General features: G+C 39.9%; 1 protein-coding gene across 9 annotated transcripts in view; it reads left to right on the top strand.

Annotated features, from left to right (window-relative positions):
• The window catches only part of LOC143492558 (uncharacterized), a 69,426-nt gene that overhangs the window by 21,195 nt on the left and 30,471 nt on the right, over positions 1-17,760 (top strand). For all 9 annotated transcript variants that reach the window (XM_076990893.1, XM_076990895.1, XM_076990894.1 and 6 more), the window contains 19 exons: positions 356-465; positions 756-969; positions 2,620-2,745; positions 4,025-4,142; positions 4,226-4,361; positions 4,606-4,704; positions 6,525-6,591; positions 6,771-6,902; positions 6,999-7,163; positions 7,269-7,363; positions 7,617-7,743; positions 9,941-10,193; positions 10,477-10,526; positions 11,204-11,307; positions 11,887-12,038; positions 12,233-12,371; positions 16,157-16,264; positions 16,449-16,628; positions 16,934-17,173. In XM_076990893.1, coding sequence (XP_076847008.1) covers positions 356-465; positions 756-969; positions 2,620-2,745; positions 4,025-4,142; positions 4,226-4,361; positions 4,606-4,704; positions 6,525-6,591; positions 6,771-6,902; positions 6,999-7,163; positions 7,269-7,363; positions 7,617-7,743; positions 9,941-10,193; positions 10,477-10,526; positions 11,204-11,307; positions 11,887-12,038; positions 12,233-12,371; positions 16,157-16,264; positions 16,449-16,628; positions 16,934-17,173 — 2,615 coding nt within the window. The remainder of the gene's footprint in view (positions 1-355; positions 466-755; positions 970-2,619; positions 2,746-4,024; positions 4,143-4,225; positions 4,362-4,605; positions 4,705-6,524; positions 6,592-6,770; positions 6,903-6,998; positions 7,164-7,268; positions 7,364-7,616; positions 7,744-9,940; positions 10,194-10,476; positions 10,527-11,203; positions 11,308-11,886; positions 12,039-12,232; positions 12,372-16,156; positions 16,265-16,448; positions 16,629-16,933; positions 17,174-17,760) is intronic.

Genomic DNA, 17,760 nt, shown 5'->3' on the forward strand with positions numbered 1-17,760 from the left:
TTACTCAGACATAACTTCTGAAATAATTGGTTGTCATGATTTTGAATGAATGTTGTTGCCGATGGTTCTGCTATCAATTTAACATATAATCGCTCCTTGTTTATAGTTGTGTACTAGTTGATTCTGTTGGCAAAGACAATGAGTTTTATGAATGTACATTAAAAGCAGGCCACCAGGCCATTCGGACACTGTTTACTCTTTAAAATCAGCACAATGGGAACTATGGCTTAGGAAAATGTTTCTTTGAGGTATTTACATCTTTCTCTGCAGTTAAAATGTATTTTCTAAAACTGCTGTTTACAACTGTCTACAAATTGCTGCTTAAAACATTGTAAGTTTTATATTTCTTTTACAGGGGCACGACTAAATGCAGATGACTATGGCCACAAATGGAAGATGGATGCACCAACTGAGACGTGTGAGGAGGTGAATGAGCAGGAGAATCCTGAGGAATGCCTGAGCAAGGTATTTATTACTCACATTCACGATCGTTTAGTAAGCCTGCATCTGTAATGTAGATACACCTGCATCTGCATAAATAAAGCCAGAAATAAATAAAAGCTTAAATCAGTAATTCCAGATATAAATATTTTTATATATGCTGAACATTGTTTCTATTTTTATGCTGCACAATAATTTTTTTATTTATTGATTGGTCACCTTTCATCCTCCATAATACCGAATAAGACATTTTCATAGTATAATAAGGTGATAATAAGGGTTTACCATCTAACATTTTGTTTCATTCTTCTCAGAGATCTACATGTCAACAGCTGCTTTCCAGTCCAGCATTCAGTAGCTGCCAGGACCTACTATCCATTCAAGGCTTTATGGATGCTTGTGTTAGAGATGCATGTCACTGTAACAGCAGCAAGACCCCATGTTTGTGTAACACAATATCTGAGTTCTCACGACAGTGTGCCCATGCAGGGGGCAGGCCGCAAAACTGGAGGACCAAAACACTCTGTGGTATGTACCTGTACCAGTAATAGTGATGTCATCTGAAAAGCAGTTTTGGAGACCATTGGAAGAAATCTGTTTTATACACAGTTCAATATACTGTGACGTGCAGGGAGTGCAAAATAAAATGGAAGCGATCACGCCAAGTCTCAGGGAAAAAGGATGGTTTAATGAAACCAGTATCCAGTATCCAACTTAGTATCCAAGTTGCCTGAACTATACATTTTATGCTTTATGAAGTAAATTCAAAATATACAGAATATAATTAAGTAATTGTGCATTTTATTTGCATGTCAAAAAGTAAACATAAAATATTACCAAACAGGCATATGAGAGCTGCTTTATAAATGTAATAAAAATTGAAACGTCGTCGTCTCAGGAGGACAAGAATGAGCCATGACACCAACGTTAGCTCAATGCTAATTTATTAGCAGTACGCTAACGGCAAAACCACACTGGTTCTAAGGGAGGGGGGACACTAACACGCATACAACACACATCCAGGGAAACGGGAGAACTGACCGCGGAGCTGTATGTGGTTGGAAAAAGTATCTAAAAAAGTACTTAATTAGAAATCGATTGGGCTTCAGCAAATGCTTAATTACTACGCAGATCTAGCTAGCTAGGTAGCTAACGTTAGTCCGCATGCTAACAGTTTGCCGACGTGAGGTAGTTAAATTCCAAATGGACAGTTAACGCGTGACAGTTAATTAACCGTTAATCGGTAGCTTGTCCTTGCCAACCACAACAGTATTAACACTAACATTACTAAACTCATAGCAAAGTTAAACACTGAAAAACAACTTGTATAGTTATCAAAACTAGACCTAAGCCAACGTTTGGAAAATATGTTGAAATATGACCTAGTTCAAAATTCAAACTCAACAAACGCCATCAAGTTAGTTGTGTTAGCGTAGTAAAGATCCACATTAACTTCACTCAGTGAACGTTTGAAGTCCTCTAGATAAATGGTGAAACGCTGGGTCTTCATTTTAGTTTTGGTGCAGAAGGCGCCAAGAAAATCTTCTCTCGAGCATGCGCATTAGTTTTACCACTACCACTATTGCTCGCCCAACAGTTTTTTACTTTGGACTTGACATGTTGACTGAGAACCATAATGCTCATTCACTGAACACAAAATATTAAGTTGAATGGTAAAAATGCAGCAGCTGATGGCACAATTCGTTTTTTGTTTTTGGAGTAACTATTTTCATGTTTCATGCTTTGCTCACATAAATTTTTATATTCACAGAACATAAGCAAACAAAGATTTTTTACAGTGTACCTCCTCCCGGAGTTGACCCCTGCCTCCTGGGGAGTCAGCCCCTCCCGGGGACCCCGATATATACATAACTATATATATAATATATACAACTAAAGGAGCTATATCTAAAATAAGTGAAATGCAGAATATGAACTAATGGCACAGGAATGCATAAAATAGACTATACAGTGACTTGTGGAACCATCTCATTAATTCTGGAGCAGCAGTGTGATGCAGGGCAATTACAGGCGTTATAGGGGTTGTAGCAGGGGTATCCAGACAAAAGAACATCTTGAATATTTCTACTTTATAAAATAGTGGCCCTGTTCTTTTTTACCTTTGTTGTTGTTAACCTATTGAGTGCTGAAATTATCCATGTGGTTTGATCTATGTAGGAAAAGAGTGTCCATTGAACATGGTACACAGTGAGTGTGGGAGCCCCTGCCCAGACACCTGTTCTAACCAAGAAGGGAGCCAGCTCTGTGCAGACCACTGTGTTGATGGCTGCTTCTGCCCACCTGGTAACCCACCACTTATGAACACTGTAGAAACACACACACACTGAGTCTTGTATGATTAGGAATAACATGGACATTCAGAACTCAGGAGACAAGGACCTCTGGTAGTCAGTGGCAGGATTTACTGGATCATCTCTGACACACTATAATAAATCACAGTATTTCATTATATACACCATGTTGAATATTGGTTCACCAATAATGTTCACTTTCTAGTTCAATAATTCAATACAATAATTTTATCAAATAGAATGACAAAACAAATTCTAATTCAGTTTCTTAGGAAACAAATTTGACTATTCAGTTTTATACTTCTGAGCCAAATTCCCAGGTATTCCTAGAAACATAAAATGAAATGTGCATGGATTTCTAAATAGTACCAGGATACTATTTGAAAAATACTCAAATAAAAAAGTCAAATAAATAACCAACTCACTATAATGGTGGACTTGCACAGCTAGATTCACATTCATGTGTGATGTCTGTTACTGGCTAGCTAGCTAACACAAGTGATGTAGATAATAGTGATGAAGATAAGGGAGAATTTTGATTCCTTTGATGAAGGAGACAATGAAAAATTAATACATTGATGACTAAATGAATATTATTTTACAATATTTCTTAATAATGGACTTACGCACATTCATATTTAGGCACGTTGTGTGCTACTAGCTAGCTAGAACTAGGACCTGCTTCTGTGAAAAATTTGTGTAATTGATTCATAACAAAATAGTCCTGACAATTGTTTTTGGCTTTTGCTTAAACTGACTGTCCATTAGTAATTGTTTACTTTGTAGGTTTCTGTGTGTGAGTATAGTGTAGTATAGTATAGAATAATATACAGTAGTACAGATGAATGGATACGTGTTGGACATGCTGAACACTGTTCTATGCTGATGAGTCTTTTTTTAATAGCTGTAATGTTTTTTTTTCTCTTGCACACATAAATACTGATATATTGATACTCCATGAAGCTTGATATGGAATAACAAAACATTTACCAGGCACATTTTATCTCAGTCCCTTAGATCACACTTTTATGCAATAAGTGATTTTTAGAAAATGTCTTTTTTATGTAAAAATGTCTTTTTAAATTAACAAATTTCTATAATACTTTATATATTTCACCACTTTTGTCAACTTTGGTAAAATTATTTCCAACATCAAAATGATTAATTTATTTCAGTAAAGGTATGTCTCCATATGAATTATGAAAATAATATATCTATACCATACAAAAGACTAAAGTGAATTATATATGTATAATGATCTGTTTATACAGGCACTGTGCTTGATGACATTGGGAATACTGGCTGCATCCCTGTTGATCAATGTGCTTGCAGCCACAATGGAAAAAACTATAAATCTGGAGAATCATACACAAGGACTTGTCAAAAATGGTAACACACACACACACACACAGTCCATATACACATTATAAACAAAGTGTACTTTAACTATCTTTCCTCTCTGTGTATATCAGTGAGTGTTCTAGTGGGCGGTGGACTTGTGAGGTTCTCGACTGTCCTGGCACATGCATGGTGACGGGGTCTCATGTCACTACATATGATGGCACTGCTTACACCTTCCATGGAAACTGCTACCATGTCCTTTCCAAGGTCAATTCTGTTAAATTCACTTAAAACCACAGAGACATTAGTTGTTTATTAAAGCCAGTGACTAATATGCCAGAATTGTCTCTGTATTGTTAAACTTAGTGTCATGTCTCTAATCCAATCTAGTGCAAAATAAATAAATAAAATCCTACAAAATATGGAAAAATTGCAATACAAGTAATAATTGTGACAGAAAAAGTATTGAAGTAAATTAGAAATATTTGAAATTTTGCTTTATTTTCTTCAGGACAAAGATTTGACTATATTGGGGAATTTGGTGCAGTGTGGTCAGACAGATACTGAAACATGTCTGACAGCTCTGAAACTGATAATCTCAACAACCACTGTAAGCATTCTGAACTAAATAAACATTTGATATCATCTGTAAAATTCATAACATATATAGGGGACAAACACAGTGATATTTGAGAGGTGAAATGAAGTTTATATGATTTACAGAAAGTGTGCAATAATTGTCTAAACAAAAATAGGCAGGTGCATAAATTTGAGCACTGTTGTCATTTTATTGATTTCAAAACCTTTAGAACTAATTACTGGAACTCAAATTTGGTTTGGTAAGTTCAGTGACCCTTGACCTCCATACAGAGGTGACTCCAATTATGAAAAAGGGTAGTTAAGGGTGGCAATTGTATGTTTTTCACCTCTTTGCATCTTCTCTGAAGAGTCGCAGCATGGGAGATTCAAAACAACTTTCAAATGACCTGAAAACAAAGATTGTTCACAGTCATGGTTTAGGGGAAGGATACAGAAAGCTATGTCAGAGATTTCAGCTTTCAGTCTCCAGTGTGAGAACCATTGTGAGAAAATGGAAGAAGACAGGTACAGTTCAAGTCAAGGCTTGAAGTGGCAGACCAAGCAAAATCTCGAATAAACAGAAGCGAAGGATGTTGAGAACAGTCAGAGTCAACCCACAGACCAGCATCAAAGACCTATAACATCATCTTGCTACTGATGGAGTCACTGTGCATCGTTCAACTATTCGGCGCACTTTATACAAGGAGATGCTGTATGGAAGAGTGATGCAGAGGAAGCCTTTTCTCCACCCACATCACAAACAGAGCTGCTTGAGGTATGCTAAAGCACATTTGGACAAGCCAGCTTCATTTTGGAGTAAGGTGCTATGGATTGATGAAACTAAAATAGACTTATTTGGCCATAACAAGGGCCGTTATGCATGAGGAAAAAGAACACATCACTCCAAGAAAAACACCTGCTACCTATAGTAACATTTGATGGTGGTTCCATCATGCTGTGGGGCTGTGTGGCCAGTACAGGGACTGGGAATCTTGTTAAAGTTGAGGGACGCATGGATTCCAATCAATATCAGCAGATTCTGGAGACCAATGTCCAGCAATCAGTGACAAAGCTGAAGCTGCACCGGGGCTGGATCTTCCAACAGGACAATGACCCTAAACACTGCTCAACATCTACTAAGGCATTCATGCAGAGGAACAAGTACAATGTTCTGGAATGGCCATCTCAGTCCCCAGATCTGAATATTATTGAAAAGCTGTGGTGTCGCTTAAAGAGAGCTGTCCATGCTCGGAAACCATCAAACCTGAATGAACTAGAGATGTTTTCTAAAGAAGAATGGTCTAAAATACCTTCAGCCACAATCTAGACTCTCATAAGAAGCTATAGGAAGCATTTAGAGGCTGTTATTTCTGCGAAAGGAGGATCTACAAAATATTAAGTTAAGGGTTTTTTTTGGGTGCCCAAACTTATGCACCTGGCTATTTTTGTTTAGACAATTATTGCACACTTTCTGTAAATCGTATAAACTTCATTTCACTTCTTAAATATCACTGTATTTGTCCCCTATATGATATATTTAACTGAATTTTTTAATCCAAACATTCAATGATTTATAAAGGTAAATCAGGAAAATTAACAAGGGTGCCCAAACTTATATATATATATATATATATATATATATATATATATATATATATATATATATATATATATATATATATATATATATATATAAAATCATCTCATGCGGTACTAAACTTTCAGGAGTCTTTCAGCACCAGTTCATCATACAGTGAATGATGTATCAACACATCTCAATTTCCAATTAATGTAATCTTGTTAGCAATGTTTCATTATTATTACTTCTTCATTTTTATGTCCAATTTACAGGTTACTTTCTTACCAAATGGCATTGTACAAGTTAATGACTTCACTACCAAGCTTCCAATTTATACCGGTGAATTTTCCAACCCTGACTTATTTTACCTAAACATAAAATCATAGATGCTTTAAGTTGTGAATATCTACCTATGCATATTTCCAGTTGTAAAAGCAAGTCTGGACAGCTTAATAAAGATCGATTGATGAGTAAGCTGTGATTTTTAATGACATGGGGCTCTCTTATTTTATTCTCAGATCAATTGACGATCTTCAAGCCTTCTACATTCTTTATTATTGCCAACACAGCAAATCTTCGTTTGGAGATCCAACTAGTTCCAGTCATGCAAGTGTACATTGTAGCCAGTTCTACAAAGACAGAATTAAGCGGTCTGTTTTCATCTACATTTGTAGGCCTGTGAGCATATATATTTATCCTTATATTGAAATGTTTCATTTCATGACAAATACAATTCTTTCCTATAGGTCTGTGTGGGAACTTTAACAATGTCCAAGCAGATGACTTTGTCACAGAATCAGGACTTAAAGAGGGCACAGGAGTGTATTTTGCCAAGACATGGGAGGTTGGGTTGAATTGTCCTGATGTCAGCAACAACAATCAAGACCCCTGCAGTATGAGTGTTGAAAAAGGTATAGTCCTTATTATTCATGTACATTCAGCCTAGTTCTTTTAAACAATAATTTCTCACATATGTTTAATTCTTTTATCTTTTTTTTTTATTTATGTTCTTTTAGAAAAATATGCCAAGGAATGGTGTGTCCTGCTTACTGACCCAGCAGGAGTGTTTGCCCAATGTCATGTTGAAGTCAACCCAAAAAATTATAGAGATGTAAGTTTTGGTGCCCAAGCTAGAGTTATTTTAAAACAATGTTTTCCATACTAAACCTCAAAGACACCTGTGCTCAGTCTTAGCTCTCAGAATATTTCTACAACAACAAGTTTTTACAACTACATTGTTTACATCAATTGGGACAGAAAAAAAACATGAACAGTCTTGTGGACCCTAATGTCTGGGTTTGAAAACATCACATACTCGTGCCATTTCAGGAATTGTTTTAATTGTGTTGCTTAATTTTCTGCAGAGGTGTGTGTATGATGCGTGCAACTGCGCCAATAGTGAGGACTGCATGTGTGCAGCTGTTTCATCATATGTCCATGCATGTGCTGCTAAGGGTGTACTGATCTATGGCTGGAGAAACACCACCTGTGGTGAGGTGCTAATTTGAGTATTGAGTAAAAATTTAATTCTTTTAACAGCTTTGTATAACATTGGAAATTGACAGCTAAATCGGTAGGCCTGTTTCAAATTAAGATGGAAAATAATATATGTACTCTATTTCTTTGATTACATAATTTATGTCTGACATTTTCTAATTATGTACTTTTCAGGTCAGTTTACTTCTATAAAGTTCAGTGTAGCTTAAAATTGTACCCATAAAGGTTTAAATTGGTAATTCATCGTCCTGAGATTTAAAAAAAAAAGTGAGTTTTGTAGTTTTGTCTTTTTGTGGCTCATAGCTACACTCAAGTCAAATGATCCGATACAACTAGTTTATTTAAAACAGTGAAGGTGTCAGAATAATGAAATAACACATAACTATGCTACGTTAAACCAAAATGGATGCTTTAATAGATGGCTGTAGATGGCTGTAGATTGAGAAGTTATTCAGAGCCGTCCATTACTGCACAGATTGTGAAAATGGCTGTGCGACAATGAGGCAGCTACCAATTGTAACGATGGGGTGGTAGTATAACCAGGGGGCGGACACACTGGCGCTGGAGAGCGGGACTCTAAGCTACCTAAAGTAGCCATATTAGCTGACCGTATAGTGCCTACACGGATCACTCTACTCTTGCGCAGCATGGTAAACACTAGCACCGACAGACTACTAAAAGATCACTCACGGAAGAACACACCATATAACAAAGTTAAATCAAATAACTATTACACAAAGCACAACGGGAAGATTAACACACACACACACACACACCAAAACATACGGTGAGCTGTAATACAAAGCTAACGGAATGAAACACGAAACATAACCAGAGCAAACTGAACCGAAGACCATAAGAACACTTACAAAACACTCTGAAACAGGAAACACTGAACACCTAAACTCACAGGACACTATACAGCTGGAGTGCAACATAAGCAAACATGACTAAACAGAAGTAAACCATATACGACGTTGGGCAATATACAACAGACACAACTACAGGAAACGTGTTAAATCTAAAACTACTCAGACAACACAAGGCGATATCTACAACTAAAGCACAACGAAGAGAAACGTGACAAAACAGAAACAAACCTCACACACTGAAACTCGAACGACGTAACATACAGCAATCTTTACCATGAAGCATAACACTCAATAGAAGTACAAGCAAGACCTTAAGAGAGAAACATACACCACTGCCGTACAAGACTCTGACTTCACCATAAACGTTAGAAATGAAACATTGACCCACACTGAAGACCTGGAAAACAAATAATATATACAAACCCAAACGAACAAACAAGAGACAGCTGAAACCAATGAGACAAAAAGAGAGGCGGAACTAAACAGAAGACCAGGGGAGGAGGAGCCAGGCTAGACAGACAGGGAGGGGGCGGAGCCAGGTGTGACACCAATGATGCCCTGATTTATTAAACTTTTGAGGAGACATTCAAAATGAATTTTAAATTTCATTATTATTATTATTAGGGTTAGTGTTATTATTATTATTTCATTATTATTTTAATTATATACTGGTTACATTGTTTTGGGAAAAAATTATATATGAGCCTTCAACATTAACTATTTATATTTATATTAGAAGCAAATTTAAGCAAAAACCATTAGTAAAAAATGCCTTTAAGACTCTGAGGAACATGCATTGTGTAAGATAGGCAGCCTGCAGATTCAGTAATAAACAGAGACACAACGTCATGTTTTCAAAACAACAACTGACAAACACAGAGGGCAAGACACACAATTAAATACACAGTGGACAACAAGCAACACAGTCAAAAGACGTGGGGCAAGGGATTCAAATAAAACTGACATACACACACCCTATAAGACACACACGGAAGTAAATATACATATAGTATATATAAATATACAATATACATATATAAATATACATATAGTACATATACATATACATAGACAAACGAATCCAGACACTTGTGCACACCCGAGGGAAGGAGTCAGGGGCTGTAACATGACACATTCAGTCAGCTGTGTCCAAACTTTTCACTGGTAGTTTACATTGGATTCTACAATAGAGCAGTGCTAGCAGTAATTAAATATTTTCATTTGCTATAAATAAACAAGTCTACACTCAAAGTAGCAATTTCTCTTCACAAAAACCTGAAATTCTCACTGTTAAAGCAAGTTTGTCTCCCATTGTGAAGGTTCATTCTCCAAGGATTGTCCAAGCAGTATGGAGTACTCCTATAGCCTGAGCAGTTGTAGGACCTGCCGCTCTCTCAGTGGCCAGGACCATAGCTGTCAGGTGACTTACACACCACTGGATGGTTGCAGTTGTGTTGAAGGCACCTACCTCACGGATCAGGGCAAGTGTGTTGACTCCTCCAACTGCCCCTGTTACTTCAACGATGAGGTTGTGGCTCCCATGAATGTCATCGTCAAGGACGGGGCTACATGGTATGAACATTAATTTAACCTGTGGCTCTCTATTCTCTAATTGGGTCATCTGTGTTCATTTGCATTTACATTAAGAGCATTTAGCAGATGCTCTTATCCATAGCAACTTAAAGTAGGCCTATTCATCACTTTGTCATATTTATCTCAATACCGTAACTCACTTCCGGAAGTCATCTATTAATAAAATAATCCCTGTATCACTGTAATCAATGTAAATAAACATTCATTCAAATACGATTTTTCAACTTTGTTAGATTATGTGACTTATTTTGCTTTATCACAGCACTTGCAATCATGGCGAGCTCCACTGCATTGGACAGCAGCAAGTTCCTAGTGAGCATAAGTCCATATTTTCTTATGTAGATTTAGGGCGTACTCACACTAGGCACGGTTTGCTCATTACGTGCTGGGGCCCGGTTATCCCCCCTCCCCATTCCCCCTCTGGCCTGCACTCACACTGCCTTTATCAAACCGGCCCAAGCACGCTTACACAGCGCGACTTTATTTGGAAAAAAAGCGCGCTCGCACAAAACTATGGAGTTCCCAATTCTCTTTTTATTGTATTTTTGGAGTCGTTTTGGGAGTGCAGAAACACGGTGCAAGCACAGATTTATCGATCATTTGTCATTTGCCGCCATGACTGTTTAACGTGAGCGTCGCATCACTGACGTCATGTTTGAGTTCCGGCAAAATGAACCAATCATATGAGGCACCAAGCGGGCTCGGGCACGGATAGCACTCACACTAGAAGCGAACCGTGCCCGAGTCCACGCAAATCGTGCCCTGGCCGACCTCTTCAAGCGGGCCCGGGCACGATATACTGGGCCGGGCCCGGGCACGGTTCGGAGCGATCACACTAGTCAAACGAACCGTGCTTCGGCAGGGAACCGTGCCCGGGCCCGGATCACAGACCCTAGTGTGAGTACGCCCTTATATGAATGGATTTTGTCTTTAATGCAATTAGTGTATTTCACACTAAATACATTGTGTATAATGTTTTTTGTTGTTAGCTTGCACAGATCCTATGTTCTACTTCAACTGCTCAAATGCTGAACCTGGAGAGAGTGGAGCAGAGTGCCAGAGAAGCTGCAAAACACAGGGACCTGACCAATGTGTAAGTCACCAGATAAAGGTGGAGGAGTGGATGTGGAGAATAGGTGGAGGTGTGGATGGAGCAATAGATCAACTTATCAATATATGGATAACAACTGATCGTAATATGACAGCACTTATACCAGAAAGAAAAAGCTTTTGAAGCTACGTTTCCACAGTAATAAGTGTGTGAGACAAACCTGGTGCTTCAAACCTCTATTCAGTGTTTTCTTAATATCATAACTTTGTTTACACTATTTATTAAATTGTCTAACAAGTCTTCAGTCTTGTTGTGTTTTGGTGTATATAGCTCTGGTATAACATGTTAATTTCACTACGTTGGGTAATGTGTGCAGAGCAGGCTTCTTCATGTCATAAAATGTGAGCTACATTGAAAGAAAAGCTAAGAATGTGGTTCCAGAATAATTGCTATGGTTCTGACCAATATCTTGTCAATTGTCTTGCCCTCTTGTCAGTTGTGAGTTCATTGCTAGATGTGTTATAATAGTTTGATATTGAGCCAACATTGACAATATTATGGACATATCTTTACATGACTGTAAGATCTTCTAAAGCTTTCCCTCTATGGTGTGGGCCACAGGTGAGCTCACACTGTATATCAGGGTGTGTGTGTCCAAATGGTCTGCTGGCTGATGGACAAGGAGGGTGTGTGAAAGAAGAGGACTGTCCTTGTGTTTATAATGGAGGCTTCTACCAACCAAAAGAAACTGTTAAATCTGACTGCAACACATGGTGAGCTAGTTCATTTAGTGACACAGACAGGATGCTGTTAATGATAATCTTGTGTATATACGTGGTCATTATATGATATGTTAAACCTACATTATCTGCTAATGCATTTGCTGAATGTGAACTCAACAGCATTTCTGATTATATTTTGACATTTAAAACAAGCGTAACTCGAAATTGTGGTATGAACTTTCCAGCACTTGCAAAAACCGGAAGTGGGACTGCACAGATAATGAATGTTCTGGTGCTTGCTCTATATATGGTGATGGTCACATTACGAGTTTCGATGGTAGGAGATACACTTTCAATGGAGACTGTGAATACATGTTGGTCCAGGTAACTTTTGATTATTATTTCATTCTTAATTGTTTTTCCTCAACAAGCTAGACGATCATAAAAATATTATACTTGATAGTATAACTTTCTCACTTAGTCAAATACAAAGGTGTCAAAAGTACTGGTTTCAAAACTACTTAAAATATTAAAGTAAAAGTAATGTAAGGGAATAAATGCTATTAAGGACAAAAACTTAGGTTGCACAGGGCATTTAGTGCACTACCTCACCTCCCCAAAAAACATTTTTATAAAGGCTATAAAGTTGTTTGAACATATAAATGTTGAAAAATTAGGGAGCACTAGACTACCTGTTTAAGCTGCATATATGCCCATTGAAAAGGAATGCATTTTAGTTCAAATTAAAACCATTGTCACAGTGGCAGGGGAGGGGCAGCGAAGGAGTGGTGCACAACACAAATCATGTATTATCATGACGAAAATACACAGATGACAAGATAAATAACAATTCCAAAACCTAAAACTGTCAGAACGGGAGATGTAGGGGACGGAAACTCTCGCGGATGTTTTATGATGGCGAACCCAAGCGCCTCGTCCGTACACTGAATAATCACACAAGCGCGAGGGAACAAAGACTCGGCGCACTGGGTACTCAGTGCTGACATGGAGGGTGAAACTGAAAGTAATCGCGGAGAAACTCGATGCGTAAAAAGGGAGAGAACAGAAAACAATCGCGGAATACTCAACACGTAGAGAACAAACAGAAAACCAAAAAGAAAACCAAGGACGCCAGGGGAGGTAGCTGGCTAGCTGGCAAATGCCGCGAGGAAACAAAAAACCCTTCCCAAAAACCAAAACCAAACGGACAGGAAGAATAACAGCGGGAGGAAAACTTGAGAGAGGCCAGGGAGCGGCGCAGGAGGTAAGAACTCGAATGGACAGAGAAACAAACAAAACTGAAACGAGCAAGAGGCAGGGTGGCAAGACACCGAGCAGAGACAACAGGGAAATGGCGTGAGGTTGACGACATGAAGCAGACAACTCAGCAATGAGGCACTGCGCCTGTCGTCCTTAAAAACACAGGATGACAGGTGAATGCCATCATCGCTGATTAGCCTGTGGTCTGACTCGTGGGCTCCTCCTGGTGGCAACTGGAGGAGCCGCCCTGGGGCCAGCCCTGACAGAGCCCTCCCCTCTAGGCCCGAGACCCTGCGGGCCCAAGGCGACAGCCCTGTCACGGCGGAAGTTCCGGATCAGGGTCTGGTCCAGGACCCGGCTGGCCGGAACCCAGGAGCGGTCAGCAGGACCACACCCTTGCCAATCAACCAAGAACTGCTCCCGGCCGCGAACCCGACGGACGTCCAACAACCGACGGACGGCATAGGCAGGACCCCCACCGACTGTACGGGGGGCAGGCGGCGTCGCGGCACGGGGAAGACGGCACAGAACTGGCTGAAGCTGCGAGGCGTGGAACACAGGGTGCACCCGGAGGGACAAAGGAAGGGACAGGCGGTAAGACACCGGATTGACACGCTGCTCGACCTTAAAGGGGCCCAGAAAACGCGGTGCCAGCTTCAGGGTCCCACCACGAACCGGCAGGTCCCTGGCCCACAGCCACACCCGTTGTCCAGGACGAAAAGACAGGGCCGGAAGGCAACGCCTGTCAGCACAGCACTTGTGGCCAGCCGAGGGGAGCTTAGGCAGGGCTATAATAATAATAATAATAATAATAATAATAATAATAATACATTTTATTTCAAGCGCCTTTCAGGACACCCAAGGACACTTTCCAGGAAATTAGAAAACATGCAACACATACAGTAACAAAACAAACACATACATAAACAGAAGAAACAGACAAAAAGGTCATTGGGAGTAAGCGATATTGAACAGGTGAGTTTTAAGTCGTGTTTTGAAAAGAGGGAGTGAATCTATATTGCGGATTTCTGGCGGGAGAGTGTTCCAGAGTTTGGGAGCAGAGCGGCTGAAAGCTCTGCACCCCATGGTACTTAGACGAACAGGTGGCACAGATAGATGAGTGGAGGAGGAGGATCTGAGGGAGCGGGAGGAAGATGTGATAGTGAGGAGGTTTGAGAGATATGGTGGAGCCAGATTGTGGAGTGCCTTGAACATATATAGGAGGATTTTAAAATGTATTCTGAATCTAACCGGTAGCCAGTGGAGCTGTTTGAGGATAGGTGAGATGTGGTGAGATGAGGGCGTTCTAAAGATAATATGAGCAGCTGCATTCTGAACCAGTTGAAGTTTATTGAGGGACTTTTGAGGAAGGCCATAAAGGAGAGAGTTGCAATAATCAATACGGGAGGTAACGAGGCTGTGAACAAGAATCGAGGCAGTGTGTGGGGTGAGGGAGGGACGAAGACGATTGATGTTGCGGAGATGAAAGTACGCAGCTCGGGTTATATTGCTAATGTGGGAGTGAAATGAAAGAGTGCTGTCTAAGATGACACCCAGACTCTTAACCTGTGGTGAGGGGGAGACTATGGAGCTGTCAATCAGGATAGAGGAACTGTGAACTTTGGAAAGTGTGCATTTTGTACCGCAGAGCAATATTTCTGTTTTATCAGAGTTTAGTTTAAGAACATTAGAGGAGAACCAGGTTTTTATTTCAGACAGACAATTGGAGAGAGATGAGGGAGGGAATGGAGAGCTAGGTTTACTGGCTATGTAGAGCTGGGTGTCATTCGCATAGCAGTGGAAATCAATGGTAAACATGCGAAATATATTTCCAAGGGGTAGCAGATAGATGATGAACCTCAACGGCTGCTGTTCAAATATCAGGGCACATTGCAGCAAAAAACCACGACATTCACCGGATCCGCCTGTGAAGCGTGCAGGCGAAGGTAGAGCAGGCTCATAGTGAGCGTGTGTGGCTGAGGGCACAGCAAGCGGCGGGCTAACAGGAGCAGTTGGTGGTTGGCTAACGTTCTGCAGGGCCACCGTAACATTTTGTAGCTGTTCTAGTACGTGTCTAGTACGAGAAACTCAATGCGTAAAAAGGGGGAGAACAGAAAACAATCGCGGAATACTCAACGCGTGTAACGGGGGAAGACAGAAAACAATCGCGGAATACTCAACGCGTAGAGAACAAACAGAAAACCAAACAGAAAACCAAGGACGCCAGGGGAGGTAGCTGGCTAGCTGGCAAACGCCGCGAGGAAACAAAAAACCCTTCCCAAAAACCAAAACCAAACGGACAGGAAGAATAACAGCGGGAGGAAAACTTGAGAGAGGCCAGGGAGCGGCACAGGAGGTAAGAACTCGAATGGACAGAGAAACAAACAAAACAAAACTGAAACGAGCAAGAGGCAGGGTGGCGAGACACTGAGCAGAGACAACAGGGAAATGGCGTGAGGTTGACGACATGAAGCAGACAACTCAGCAATGAGGCACTGCGCCTGTCGTCCTTAAAAACACAGGATGACAGGTGAATGCCATCATCGCTGATTAGCCTGTGGTCTGACTCGTGGGCTCCTCCTGGTGGCAACTGGAGGAGCCGCCCTGGGGCCAGCCCTGACAAAATCGGATGGCTTTTGACATACAGTACATGGACTGGCTGGTCTTCCTGGCTACCATCCTCCTTGCTGGTGCTTAGTTGGGACTTTTCGGTCAAGTACACGAGTTCTGGTACAATGAACACCACTGATGTTAATGACATTAATTATTTATGTGACAATGATACACCTGAGTGAAACTGAAAGCTTGCTTGATAAGGTGTAAAATGGATCCTGTTTGCTTCAGCTGATTAATTTTGCCATGTCTTCCATATCAAAACTATCCTGTGTGACAGTGTTTTATCTTGGCAGGACTACTGTGGCAGCAGCCTTAAGGGTTCATTCCGCATCATCACAGAGAATGTCCCCTGTGGCACCACTGGGACCACCTGTTCCAAATCTATTAAACTCTATCTGGGGGTAAGGAGCTCATACAATGGCCTCTTGGTTATTAGAAGGCAGTTCTCCAGTATTAAAGTGCATTAAAGGGGCAGTGTGAGTTCTTCCAAAACTGGAAAAAAAACTGAAAACTTGCAGAATCATTGTCTACTAACTTGTCAGCTGTTTAAACTTCTCTTGTACTTTTCCTTCATTTTATTTATAGAACCAAGAGTTGCATCTGTCAGATGAGGATATTAAAGTGGTCAATTATCAAAATGATTCAGAAATCCCTTATCATACCCACTATGTGGGGATATATTTGGTAATTGAGGCAAAAAACGGTCTGGTTCTTTTCTGGGATAAGAAGACAAGTGTAATGATCAAATTAAGTCCGTCTTTTAAGGTAATCATAAAGACAACACATTCAGACCTGTTCTCATAGTGCCATGCCCCATCCCACATACATTCTTGTTTCCTTTGTCAATATATCTCTATATGCTTTCAGTTTATGTTCCTTCCACACATACTGCCATGCCCATCCTTGTTAGAAGTATTTTCCTCTTCACCTGATTCCTTCTGTTATTGTTTGTGAATGGAGTGTTGTGAAACAGTGTTTTTTGTTAGTTGCTTATTCTGTTAATCCGAGAATAATTACTCATTCAGTCACATTTACTCCCTGTTTCCCTACCACTTTTTCCCCAATGACAGGGCAATGTATGCGGCTTGTGTGGAAACTATGATGGAAATGGAAAAAATGACTTTGTGACTCGCAGTGGTGAGGAGGTGGTGGAACAGCTCGAGTTTGGTAACAGCTGGAGAGTTTTTCCGACATGCCCGAAAGCCAACAGTGTCAGCAGCTCCTGTGATATGAGACCACACCGTCAGGCCTGGGCCATCAAACAGTGCAGCATTATCAAGAGTGATGTCTTTAAGGACTGTCACTCCTTAGTGAGTAACCAATAATGTGTTGAGGATGATTAATAGACATATATATATATATATATATATATATATATATATATATATTAGTGCTGTCAATTCCAGGTGCTGCGAATAAAAGTCCTCACCAGGATTTTGCTCAGGCTTCCTGGATTGTGTTGATTCCACAAATTTTACCTGGATTGCTAATTAGAAAATCTAGCAAGCTTGAGCAAAATCCTGGTGAGGACTTTTAATCTTTTAATCTAACCCTAACCCTAGGACTTTTAATATATATATATATATATATATATAATATGCAGATCAAGCATTAAATAGTCTCCCTTCTGAGAGACTCAGTTCAGTTGTTTTGCTTTTTACTATAAAGTATATTACATACACAGGGCCGGCCCTTTCATTAGGCGACATAGACAAATGCTAGGGGCGCTGTCTGTCCAGGGGGGCGCTCGCGTGCATGTGGTTTTTTTTTTTTTTTTTTTTTACAAATGAACAATTAATAAATGTGAAAACAAGCAAAGTCCACATAATCATAATTTAATTGTTTAATAATATTAGTCAAATTAATAATTCTTACAATAACAACACACGACACCTAT

This window comes from Brachyhypopomus gauderio, unplaced genomic scaffold (genome assembly GCF_052324685.1).
Source record: "Brachyhypopomus gauderio isolate BG-103 unplaced genomic scaffold, BGAUD_0.2 sc79, whole genome shotgun sequence".
NCBI lineage: Eukaryota > Metazoa > Chordata > Actinopteri > Gymnotiformes > Hypopomidae > Brachyhypopomus > Brachyhypopomus gauderio.